Below are 14,091 nucleotides of genomic sequence, written 5' to 3'. Positions count from 1 at the left end.
ACAAAGAAAAAAAAGGTTTCTACAGAAACTACAAAATGGTTATGGTGAAGTCATAAAATAATCCCAGAAGTTATCAGAATCCTGAAATAAGAACATACCAGAACACTCCATGTATTAATATTTTCGGAGATAGTACTGAACAGAACAAGGTAGAAGGTACTGTGCTAACCACACAGCAGTTAAAAAAACAAAAATGGAGGAAGAAACTCAGTAAAGACCTGAAAGAAGAAAGTCCCTTAAGTGAAACTTCAGATAGTAAAGAAGAGACAGGCAGTAAAGCAGAGCTGCATGAAGTCCAGAGAGATGCATGGCTATTGTGGCGCATCCTACAAAAATGGAGCCAGCAGGAGGAAGAGATGCTACAGCCTGAAAGTGTCATAAGGCAGAAGTAAAGAAGACTGGAAGAAATAAAGCAAAGGAATTTCTTATTAAAAGACTATAATTTAAAGAGCTGAATTAGAATGCTTGTAAAATACATAGCCTGGACAGATTTTTTAATATGTCTATCATACTGAAAATGCATATTATTTAAGACAATCAACTGGGTAATAAAAGTACACAGACAGTCTGGTTTTGAACATTGAATACCAAACTTATTCATGCTTCACTGCGGAATGAAACACATTCAACTACTAAGTCACAGTGAAGCTCTCCTCTGAAGTGGATCTGCATGACATTAATACCTGAATATTTGTAAACGATCCCACTGTGGAAGCAAATATGGACGTTGCAACTAATTTATTAAAACATTTCTAAGTAATACTTACATCAAGTCCTGGTTCACCTGGTCTGCCCTGCAAAAGTTAAAATAAAATTAAAATACTTTAGTTTTACTCATTCTACTGTGAATACATTGCAATATTTAATACACTAAACAATAATTGCATGTAATGGTAGTGCTATGTCTCTTTTCTCTGCGGCTTCCTGAGGGTGTGGCTGCTGGTATACACAGCAGAACCTTGCCTGCTGATATTAGCAGTACACAATAGATGTAATTATATACAAGGGTAGGGAGTGGTGAAATGGTTAAGCTGTTTTACCTCACAGGTGCAAGATGCATGGTTTGATTCCCACCTTTGAAAGGGAAATTGGCTAGCTTACAAGGATTGCACACTTTCTAATAATGAACCTATTCATGGGGTTGGAGTTTTGTCACAATGGTTAAGGGGTTTACCTTGCAGATACAAGGTACATGGCTTGATTCTCACCTTTGAAATGGAAATTGGCTAGGCTTAAAATGGCCCAGAAGGACAATGAGACCAGTATTTAAGTATGAACATGGTTAAATATGAGAACATGCAGTGTATATTTTTTCTAGCTCAACACTCAGCCACACATTGAACTGAGGACATAAATTGAAGCAAGGGGCAGACATAATAAGGTATCTCTGCTGACAGATGAACCGAGACAGGAAATTGGATGTGCTGGGCAGTACAGGTTCTATAGCCAGTATTAGAGTACTTGACACATTGTACCAGTATTAGAGTACTTGACACATTGTATCACAGAGTGCTCAGTGTGTCAGTAGGGTCACAGTGCATGCGGTCTAAGCATTACTGCCACATGAGTGAGCAAGACAAAATAGAAAAATGCAGTCCACAATCCAAATACATTTTCAGATTCTGGGAGTTACAAGCTTATGGACTTAACTATATGACTCTGGAATGACATGTATTCTGGTATTGTCTGTAACTGTGAATACCATTTGTTGCTGCAACTTATTTTTTCAGTTTTACATACTCAACAATAATTTCATAATATGCTATTTTTACATGGATTACTTTATTGTAAATATATCTGCCTATAGACATTAGATTTCAATTGGAAACTATGCTTCATTGTAAATTCAGATGTTTGCGATATTTTGTTTCTACCTCTTTTGGGACTTTTTAATCACCTAGTTCTCCTCTAAAAAAAAAAATCCTCCAGTAGGACTAATCTGGTAATCAAAACATAAATGTCAGCATGCTCAATGAATGCCTTGGAGCACATGTACATCAGGCATATTACAAATGTATCCCCTGGGAAAAGATGAAGACTCCAGTTCTCTGCTTAGGAATCTCTTATAACAGATCTAAGTAATGAATTTCCAATTACCTTATGTAGAAAATAGTCAAGAATTTGGGCTGCAACATACTGACCCAGCATACATACAGTCATCATCATCATCATCTTCTTTCGGCTGTTCCCGTTAGGGGTTGCCACAGCAGATCACCTGTTTCCATTTCTTCTTGTCCTCACAATCGCACATTTACCTGACACACGCCCTAACCCTAACTCACTTAACCCGCCCCTAACCCTAAAGTCTGTCACTACCACCCACTCACCTCACCCATGCCCTAACCCTAAAGTCCCTAACTACTGCACATTCACCTTACCCCATTCTGTTCGCTCACTTACCTTAACCCGGTCAGTAACCATCGCACCACACTTACCCAAACCCAATCCGTAACCTCCGTTCGCTCACTTCCCTAAACCCGGCCCATAACCATCACCACAGTGCTGTAAATAGCGAAGCCACGGAATGGACTACTGAAATCTTACCCTAGGTAAAATTTCGATGTTCCGAGGCTTTGCTATTGTCAGCTTTCGCTCTAAAGGGTTCGATATTATAACATTCGAAGTTTTAAAACTTCAATGTTATAATATAGACCCCAAATGCATATGCCACCCAGTGGATAGACAAATGGCTCACAGACAGGACCCAGGAAGTTAGAATTGCAGAGTCCACCTCTACAAAGAGGCCAGCCACAAGTGGAGTCCCTCAGGGATCAGTCCTTGGACCGCTCCTTTTTGGCATTTACTTCTCAGAAGTCAAGGCCAATGTCAGTGGTCTCTGGCTGACTAAATTTGTAGATGATTGCATATTAGGAGCTGTCATTGAATCCCACACTGACACAAATGTTCTCCAGGAAGGGCTGACACAGCCAAAAAACTGGTGTCAGAGTCATGGACTAAAACTAAATGCCAAGAAATGCATAATGGTATTCTTTGGGAAGTCATTCATCCCTGGTAACAATCATATTGACAACACATCCTTAGAGTTGTCCCAGTAGTCAGGGACTTAGGGTCACACATAGATAGCAATCTAGCCTTTGATCATCACGTGTCTACAGTGGTAAGGAAATCATTCTATGTTGTGCAACTTATAAACAAAGGTATGGCATCTAAGTCCAAGGAAGTCATTGTTCCACTGTATTTGGCATTCATCAGACCTATCATTGAGTACAATGGCCCCTTTGCTATGTACCTAACCAGGCATATCCAACAACTTGGAGGTTCCTCACTAAAATAATACAGGGCATAAGTAATATGTCCTATGAAGACTGCCTCACTCTATCTTTGTATTCTGTCTCTTACAGGCTTTTGAGGGGGAGATCTATGCCTGGCATATAAGGCATTGTCAGACCCCACTCTGATGGACCTCCTGCATATCCACAAAACAAACAGTAGTAGAATTACCTGTTCTAAAGACTGTGATATAAACAGGACCTCCTGGGGAGATAGGTATGTATCCCAGGGACTACGCTGTCTGTGGAACAGGCTCCCCATCCATGTGAAGCAGAGTTCCTTCCTAACCCAATTCAAGTGCAACTTGGACAACTGGATGGGGAATAGGAAGTTCATCCCTGGTTTGGCACCTATATCTCTAATGGACACAGGCAACCATGTAAATGTTTCATCTCCCAGGCCCCTTCTTGTAAATGTTTCATCTCCCAAACCCCTGCTTACGGTTATCAAGGGCATCAGAACTTGTCAGAGATTTGGGATGCATGGCTAGGCTTAAAAAGGCCCTTGTGGTTGTTAGCCTAGTAAACACCTATGAACCTATGAACATTGTCTCAGTGATTAATGTTTCGGCTTTATGGCTCCAAAAGTTCACTCTTGATCTCTGGTTACTGCCTATGTAGAGCCCACATTTTCTGCACATGTGGGTGCTCTCCATGTATTCCAGTCTTTTTGTGACATTAATAATTACGTTGCTTGAATGGCTAAACTCTCATTATACATTGCATCTTCCCCTGCTGTTTGGGGTTGAAAAAGGTCTGTGAAGGGTCAGTTATTTTACTGGTTAACACGCAAATAAGAAATACAATAAAAGCAAATGTCATGTTGTATGGTGTTCAAGCTCTTAAGAAATCTGCAGGTTCTACTACATGTTTAAATGGTTTACCATCATAAGGTCGAGCACACAGTGCTTGAATCTGTATATATGCAAATTTTTTATTAAATTCTGGCATGCCAAACAGTTGGAATGTCACAAAAACACCAAAATCGACATTTCTGACTGCTCTACACCCAAAAATGAGTGCTAACATGGGTCAAAAAGGAGAAAGGAGTTTGCGATTTGCAACATCTGCATTCGCAATTGTGGGATGTTGCTGCACTCCTTTCAGACATATCCACTGGTCGACCTTATTGTGGTAAACCGTTTAAACATAGACACAGAACTTCAGTTGCTGTATATCCTTCTTTTACTTGGATCCAGTGTACATGGCCTTCACACTACATGAAAAAAAAAAAATGTATCTGCTTTTACTGTATTTGTGTTTCTTCCTACTTTATTTTGCTTTTGCATCACTTAAAAGTACTCAGTTGTATTTATTACTGCTTGGTGTAACTCATTCTAAGCCTTTTAGTTTAAGCACTTGGGCTTCAGACCAGTTGTTTTACATTAAGAAGGTTTGTGGTCTGCACTGTAGTGGCAGAACAGGTAGCTTACATCCTTCTAAGTTGGGAACTGCTGATTGAGGGCTCAGTGTCTGTTATTCTAAAAGTGTATTAATTCTGGTTTAAGCACTTGGGCTTCAGGCCAGTTATTTTACATTAAGAGGGTCCGTGGTCTACACTCTTGTGGGAGGAGAGGCTGGACTCTGCCCTTCTGAGCTGGGAATTTCTGGTTAAAGGCTTATAGTGCCTGCATATTTGAACTGCTTCTTACTGAAATTGGTACACCTTGTTTGCTGTAGCATAGACTAGATCCAGGCCTGCTGAATCTAGTTTTGTTTGTATAACTTGAGCACTAATCCAGGCATTCTTTAAAGTATTCAATTGTATTTATTACTGCTTGGTAGTAACTTGATTAAAGTGTAGCTATCATTCTAAGTCTTTTGGATTAAGCACTTGGGCTTCAGACCAGTTGTTTTACATTAGGAAGGTTTGTGGCCTGCACTGTGGTGGCAGGACAGGTAGCTTACATCCTTCTAAGTTGGGAACTGCTGATTGAGGGCTCAGTGTCTGTTATTCTAAAAGTGTATTAGTTCTGGTTTAAGCACTTGGGCTTCAGGCCAGTTATTTTACATTAAGAAGGTTCGTGGTCTGCACTCTTGTGGGAGGAGAGGCTGGACTCTGCCCTTCTGAGCTGGGAATTTCTGGTTAAAGGCTTATAGTGCCTGCATATTTGAACTGTTTCTTACTGAAATTGGTACACCTTGTTTGCTGTAGCATAGACTAGATCCAGGCCTGCTGAATCTAGTTTCGTTTGTATAACTTGAGCACTAATCCAGGCATTCTTTAAAGTATTCAATTGTATTTATTACTGCTTGGTAGTAACTTGATTAAAGTGTAGCTATCATTCTAAGTCTTTTGGATTAAGCACTTGGGCTTCAGCCCAGTTGTTTTACATTAGGAAGGTTTGTGGCCTGCACTGTGGTGGCAGGACAGGTAGCTTACATCATTCTAAGTTGGGAACTGCTGATTGAGGGCTCAGTGTCTGTTATTCTAAAAGTGTATTAGTTCTGGTTTAAGCACTTGGGCTTCAGGCCAGTTATTTTACATTAAGAAGGTTCGTGGTCTGCACTCTTGTGGGAGGAGAGGCTGGACTCTGCCCTTCTGAGCTGGGAATTTCTGGTTAAAGGCTTATAGTGCCTGCATATTTGAACTGTTTCTTACTGAAATTGGTACACCTTGTTTGCTGTAGCATAGACTAGATCCAGGCCTGCTGAATCTAGCTTTGTTTGTATGCTTGTTGTTTGTTTGCTTATTTCCCTGAAACGCTAATTCCACCTAAAACGTGGCTTTTCAGCACTTCTGTGGATCCCTAGTGATATTGCATTGCTTACTGTACTTATTTCCTTGTTTCACTTGAAAGAAAGTTACTGTTTGTCGTTTTTGCATTTAAGTTACCTGTAACACATTGCATTTATGTTACCTGGCACTTGCTCACTAAGTCAGCACTAAAAAATTAAAAGCACTACACCCTCACAAACTCCCCTTGAGTACCTTGTTCCACATTGGCCCTTTTTTCAATTATAAAGGAATTCCCAATACTATTTTAGCATGTCCAAAGGTCAGTTGTCAATCTCCTCTCCGGTCCAGCTGGTGAATCTGGGAATCTTGAGGCAATGTTACAACTGCCTCATGTACACAGACAACCCTCTCCTCCTCCCGACAAATTCCAACACATGTGAGAGATGCAACCATATAGCCAAACTGGAGGCTAAGCTCTCTCAACTCAGTACTGGCGTAACCAGTCAGAAGGAGAAGGAAACCACACTCACTACAATTCCAGTCTCACATAGACCTACCAAGACAGCAAACCAAACACATAAACACACAAAAACATACTCGGAGGCTCTAAATAAAAATATGCCTAAGCAGCAGAGACCTCCAAAGCAGACACCCAAGCAACCGCTACCCCAAAACAAAACACCTGCAACACATAGCTCACAAAGCCAGTGTGCCGAACAGTCACAGCCCTTAAGGCTAAACAACACACCTGATACACTTGTAATAGGTGACTCTATCGTCAGGCGCTAGGATCCGCCACATAACACATGCACTCAGGTCACTCCAAGGCAAGTACAAATATGACTCAGTCATTGTCCATGCTGGTGTGAATGACCTGAAACCTACCTCCCTGGACTACATGAAAAGAGACATAGAGGAGCTCTCTGAGCATGTAGCCCAGGCTGGTATGACCCTGACCTTGAGTAGCATCTTACCCTCACCAAGAATGATGCCACAATATGAAGACAAGATGATCAATTTCAACAACTGGCTTAAGTATTGGTGTCATTCAAAGGGGATCCAATGCCTGTCAGCCTGGGATGACATGCTCGACAAGCCATGATGCTTCGCTAGGGATGGTTTGCACCTGTCACCCCTGGGCTTTCGGATATTGGCAAAGGCTCTTGCTACCCCCATAGTGCCTTTTTTAGGCAAGGCTCAAAAGACAGACCCACCTCCATAGGTATCACAAGGGATAAGAAACTAAGAGTAATGCTACTCAATGCCAGAAGTCTAAACCTCAAGATGCATGCACTCAAAACTCTCCTTAGCATGGAAAACATCGATATCTGTACAGTAACAGAAACCTGGTTCAAGGCTCCCAAGAGCACACCAGCACTACCAGGTTATACCTCATACCATGCTTTTCGGCCCCAAAACTTGGACTGAACCATAAAAGGAGGGGGAGTATTAATATTCGTCAAAGATACCCACACCTCCAGGTTGGTGGCACAGCACGAAGCATCAGAGACTATCCATGTGCAACTAACAGTGGGTAAAACTGCCTTCCAGTTTATAGCCTGCTACAGACCACACTCCCAAACCCAGGAACCTCACTCGGCCTTCCTGAGAACACTGGAAAATATGAAGGTTTCTCCAAACACCATTATATTGGTCGACTTCACCTACCCAAACATAGACTGGGAGCATTACTCTAGCTCCAACACCCTAGCCCAAAGGTTCCTAGAACTTATAAACTCAAATGCTATGGAACAACTTGTTACCACTCCCACAAGAGGGGAAAACATACTGGACCTGATCATCACCAACATGGGGACTCTATGCTCCAGACCAGAAGTGTATCCCTCACTGGTAAGATCAGACCATAAACTAATCTCACTGGATATTCACATCCCGACCCCACCCCCTGCCCAGAAAACCACAGTGAAAAACTTCTCTAAAGCAAATTTCACACTCCTCAAAACCAAGGTAGAATCCTTCAAAGCCCCCGGGCCTGTGGAGAATACGGCCCAGACCGCAGAATCCTTTATAAACACATTCTATGAACACCTTCAGGAATGCATGGATCATGCAATCCCAAATAAAACCAAGACCCAATCCTCCAAAGGCAGACATCCTGTCTGGTGGACCTCAGCCATAAACAAACTATACAATAGAAGGAGGAAGCTACTACATGATAGAGCAAAATCCCAAAAAGGGAAGGCATCTCTGATCAGTATTAGCAAAAAACTATGGGCACTCATAAAATCATCTAAGGCCAGCTTCGAGAGAAAAATTGCACAGGACACTAAGGATAATCACAAGGCTTTCTTTAGTTATGTTAGGAACCTGGGTAGAAATTCCCAGATATGCACAGAATTAGTCCAAAATGACAAAAAATACACTGAACCCACAGACATTGCCAACATCCTAGCTGACAGGTTCAGCACAAACCCCCCCCCCCACCAAAAGGGCGAATATCTATCCCAGCAGGGTGCTGCCCCCCTGACATCTCAGATGCTCAGGTAAGAGCCGCCCGCTCCAAAGCAAAAAACACAGCATCAATGGGACCAGACGGTGTCCCGGGCTGCGTCCTACATGAACTCCAAGAAGAGCTAAACCCAAACATAAAACTACTGTTCAATCTCAGCCTTACTACAGGATATGTACCCAAAGAGTGGCATACAGCAACAGTGGTCCCTCTCCACAAAGGTGGTGCCTCAACGGATCCTGGAAACTATCGCCCCATAAGCCTGACTAGCTTGGTCTGCAAAGCTATGGAAAGGATCATCATGGACCTCATAAATAAAGATACTGGGGACCTACAGACACTGGATCCTACCCAGTTCGGCTTTGTTAAGGGCAGATCCTGCCTCTTAAACCTGGTCGATTTCTTTGAAACAGTCACCAAGGCCACTGACGAGGGGAAGGTGGTCCACACAGTCTACCTGGACCTCGCAAAAGCCTTCGATACATTATCCCACTCGGGCATTATAGATAAGCTCACCAGCTTAAATATAAACCCCTATGTCACTAGATGGGTTGCAAACTGGCTCAAGGACAGAACCCACATGGTTAGAATTGCTGAAGCCATGTCAGACTCCAAACCAGTTACAAGTGGCATCCCACAAGGCTCAGTCCTGGGGCCTCTCTTGTTCGGTATATATTTCTCAGAGGTACAGGAAAACACGGAAGAACTGTGGCTGACCAAGTTCGCAGATGACTGCAAACTGGGCGCCATAATTGACTCTCCAGCCGACACAAGCATTCTCCAAAAGGGCCTCATAGAAACAGACAACTGGTGCCAGAGCCATGGCCTCAAGCTAAACGCCAAAAAGTGTATAGTCATCCCCTTTGGCAAAAACAAAGTGCCCACAAATTACCACATAGGTGGTAATCCATTAAGTACAGAAGAAGTAATTAGGGACCTGGGGACCCAAGTTGATAGCAATCTCTCATTTGACAACCACGCCAAAGTGGTTAGAAAAACATTTTATATAGCCCACCTAATCATGAAGGGATTCACATCTAGATCAGGGGAGGTCATCGTGCCTCTTTACTCATCCCTCATCAGACCCATAATTGAGTACAATACCCCTTTTGGGATGTACCTTACCAGACACCTGCAGCAACTGGAAAGACCCCAAAAGTACCTCACCAAAAGGATCAAAGGGCTCAAACAGATGCCATATGCTGCCCGGTTAAAGAAACTCCAGCTCTACTCAGTGGCATGCCGCCTGCTCAGAGGCGATCTGTGCCTGACATATAAAGCCATGTCCAACCCAGAATTAATGGACATGCTGCACCTCAGAAAATTCAAATCCCATCGAGCTACGCGCTCAAGAGACTTGAACCTCAGCACTGAAATAAATAGGACATGCTGGAGGGACAGATTCATAACCCAGAGGCTCCCTTCACTCTGGAATAAAATCCCAGTCCAGGTTAGGCAGAGTCCCTCATTGACTCTCTTCAAGAGGAATCTTGATGAGTGGATGGGAGATCGTAGGTTTACCCCGGCTATCACTTCTGTGTCACTGTTAGACAGATGCACAGTATACTAACCTCGAAAAAGGGCATAGCAAAATAAATTTAAAATGGGTGGCGAAAGCCAAACACACTCTGGCTAGGCTTATAAATGCCCTAGGGCAGATAGCCTAGTATGAACCTATGAACCTATGAACCTATGTAAAGACATTAATGAAAAGGGATAAATCACTTATCCTTTTATGATTTCTTAGCTTCTCCTGGTGGTGGCTAACTTGTTATTGTTCTTTGTGCCGTATTCTGTGAAATATTTTGCAAAACAGCCATATATTCCCTGGTGCTGACTTATAACATTTTAAATGGGTCTATATCACATAGTCAAAATGCCAAAACATTGACTATATCGTACCCAAAAGTTCGAAAACTGAATACTCCGAACACTCAGAACTGCGATTTTTTTACCCCAGGGAAAAAAAATCGCTGTTCCAGTACAAAACACAGAAACACACAAACACTAAATACTTTTTCTAATATGGGGGGCTAGCCTCCCACACACCCCCTACTTAAATATACCAACTCTAAGATCGTACCACAGTGGAAGAAATAGCAAAGCCGCGGAACTTTGCCCACCAAATTCTTTCCCTGGGAAAATCAAGAATGATGAGCAATAAACATGTAACTTTTGTGAAGTACAGGAAAATAATCTGCTGGATAGCTTAGATCATCTGTTTTTCTAGTAGGTAGGAACATTTTACAGTTGTCAAGCCCATTGGTCCTCATTTGCCATCAAGGTGAATTAATGTACTGAGAGAGGCAAACTTTTCAAAATCTTTTTTCCTGCTTCTGGTTAGTCTTTAACAGATAATGTCAAAAAATGCAGTTATACACAATGAATTTTTGCTGGCATGGAGAAGTGATCCCTGCTTTCTGCTGGCAAAACAGAGTCACAAAGCCAAAGGCCAGTGTTTGCCAAAAAGAAATAGCACATCAGCATTTTTAGTACAATAATTGTTAATATACCTTTTCTCCTTTGGAACCTGGTAAACCTATTAGACCCTGAAAAATAAAGCACACAGAGATATTAACTGGTCAAAGTGTTGATTATAGCCATGTTCAAACTGTTATGCTTTTACAGATAGAGCATACACTGTTATTATTACAGTATTAGTGTTGACATGGCTACTGTATACTGCTGCTCAGATTCTATTCCATTTAATGCAGAGGCCTCAGTTAAACATTTCTACTCTTTCTTGTTAAACCAGTGTAAGTTGCAACACAGATTCAGTATAAGGCGGTGCTAATATAAGGAAGATACACGTATCCAATTTTGTCTTCATTGCAAAGAATGCTCACCTAAAAGCTAAGTCTATCTACAGCCAAGTGTTCCTGAAGACAGCCACAGAACATATTCTCCATGCAACGATAAAAAACTTTTCTGTCAGCCAGTCAGATAAATGCTCCGTTGCAAAAATTGTCAGTAAAAAATCCAATGAAGTAGAGTAAGCAATGAGGCAAAGCAGGTATTCTTATCACATCACCAAGGCAATTCTTCCACAAAAATAATTTAGTTATTCATAAATAATACAAGAATGTATCATAAAATAAAACGTTTTAATGGACTTGATAAGCGCTTTCGCTAAAATAGCTTCTTGGTGATGTGATAAGAATACCTGCTTTGCCTCGTTGCTTACTCTACTTCATTCGATTTTTTACTGACAATTTTTGCAATGGAGCATTTATCTGACTGGCTGACAGAAAAGTTTTTTATCGTTGTTATTTTATTCTTTATTAATGCTGTCGCCACTTGGAGCAGGATCATGCAAATGAATGTACCTATCGAATTGGATTATAATCCGCGGAGAGAGGAGAAGGTGGATGATACATTGAGGAAAAGGTTCCTTCAATGTCTTACATGCGCTAAGAGTGTGTCTTGGCAACTTGAGGCGAATGCCCTTTCGGATGATGTCAGCAATGCGACTAGTGATTTGGAGCGCTTACAACAATCTTTGAACGAGCTGGAGAGAGATTTCCTTAAACTTAAATGTTTACAGGTACAGCGACTACATTTTCAGTACTGTTTAGACCGCAAAATAATACCAAGAGGTCTGAGGGTGTTTAATATGCCAACTCAGGGAGCGTATTATCCTGAACTGCTTACCCGTTGGCAACAAATTAACCTAGAGGTACGCAAGAACTATTTAACTTTATTAATAGACTTCTTCTTGCCAGAGGAATCTAAACTGTTGGAAGGTATAAAGAGACAGGAACGATACTTATATGAAACTTTCTCTGCAACCGTTGTGAATCCTATGTTTGAGAGCATGCTTGATGGTATATCAGCATTTGAGCGCAGATTGTTACATCAGAAAAGAAACAAGATTGTACGGGACACAAATGATTTCAAATTAGGCCACGTCTTCACGTGGCCTAGGAATGGACAAAGTGTTGATAGAGTACACACTGTTAACAGCAACAGTAATAATCTGAATGTTAATAATGTGAATGAAAATATGGATGTTTCAACTAATACTATGACTATGGATAAAGTGAATACTGTCAATACTGACGTTAGATTAATGAGCACTGTACATGATTTGACTACTAATGCAGAGGTATCAGATAGTATAGAGAGCTTACATATTAGTGCTGAACACGTTGTGTGTAATTCAGAGAATACCATGAGTAATGATAGTAGTAGAGTGAATGGTGACAAGTTAGTACAATCTAATGGGAATTTATACCCTGAGATTCTTATTACTAAACTACCACTCATAACACTAGAACAAGAACCAGTAGTTCGACCTAAAGTTCTAATAAATAATGATGCCACTAGGACTGACTATGTGAAGAATTTAGGGGAGAATATTTCTTTTCCCTTCCAGTCAGGAAAGACAGAGGTATACGAAGAACTCTGTCCATGAGTCGTGGCCGTCAGAAACGGAAACACTCAGGCGAGATTTCAACAAATCATACATTGAAAAAGATGTGGGGAAAGGAGATGACTCATTAATGTTCAATATCTCATCCCGCGTTTTTACATTAGAAGAAGGCGAGTTATTTGAGAAAGGCCTGAATTTTATACCTACTAGTAGGAGTCATGTAACAGATACTATTCTAGATCTTAAAGTATTTTGCCGCAATATTATGTTAAAACTCATGTACGAGAATGTGAATACACAAGAAGCTGTCATGAGGATTAATAACGAATATAAGCTAAGGAATCTTAGCAATTTTGTACCCAGTAATCATCCATTGGTAGAAGCTTATTTGAAACTAACTGAAGATGAACTTTTCAAATATTATGAGATACAAAATAATAGTCTTATTAGGGATAAGGGAAGAAAGAACAAGGAGAATTTAAGCTTTAAGGAAAGAGAATTTTTAAAGGGGCTTCAGGCAGATGATTCTATTACTGTAAGACCAGCGGACAAGGGAGGTAGGATGGTGGTTATGGACACCACCCAGTATAATATGGCTATGGAGAAGTTATTGAATGATACTTTTTATAGAAGAATAACTAAAGAGGAAACACATAATATCATTCATTATGTGACCTCAACAATATTTGACATGGATAAAGGAGGAACTATTCCATTAGAATTATTCAATTATCTTACGGTTATTAATCTGCTTATACCTACAATTAATGGCCTGCCGAAAATTCACAAAAGTGCCACAGATCCTCCTATGAGGCCTATAGTCTCTGGGGGTGGTTGGCTGACAGAGCCACTCTCCATATATGTGGAGAAATACCTTAGACCTATTATAAATGAGAATCAGTTTGTTCTCAGAGACACAAAACAGTTTTTAATGAATTTGTATATCTGTTTAGAGAATAATGTGAATATACAGGACTTACTATTAGTTACATTAGATATACAGTCCTTATTTACAATTATACCAAATGAATTGGGAATTCAATATATAATAACATACCTACAGAAACATAGCAGATATACTGAAACACAGATTGATTTAGTTTCATATTTTTTAGAACTTATCTTAGAAAATAATCTATTTGTATTTGGAGACAGGCTATATATACAACAAGATGGTGTAGCAATGGGTACCCCATGTGCCAATAGCTATGCTAATATGTTTTTGGCACAGTGGGAAGAAAGTACCCTTTTTATATTAGAAGGCTTTAGTAGACATGTG

At 40.8% G+C, this 14,091-nt stretch overlaps 1 protein-coding gene across 1 annotated transcript in view; it reads right to left on the bottom strand.

Moving 5' to 3' along the window:
• Positions 1–14,091, bottom strand: part of COL23A1 (collagen type XXIII alpha 1 chain) — a 730,410-nt gene that overhangs the window by 156,316 nt on the left and 560,003 nt on the right. The window contains exons 22-23 of the mRNA XM_044068962.1: positions 10,954–10,989; positions 768–794 (exon numbers count right to left, since the gene is read on the bottom strand). Of these exons, the coding sequence (XP_043924897.1) occupies positions 768–794; positions 10,954–10,989 (63 nt within the window). The remainder of the gene's footprint in view (positions 1–767; positions 795–10,953; positions 10,990–14,091) is intronic.

This window comes from Protopterus annectens, chromosome 4.part0 (genome assembly GCF_019279795.1).
Source record: "Protopterus annectens isolate FY-2018-M chromosome 4.part0, PAN1.0, whole genome shotgun sequence".
NCBI classification, from domain to species: Eukaryota; Metazoa; Chordata; order Ceratodontiformes; family Protopteridae; genus Protopterus; species Protopterus annectens.
This window is presented reverse-complemented; position numbering and strand designations above follow the sequence as displayed.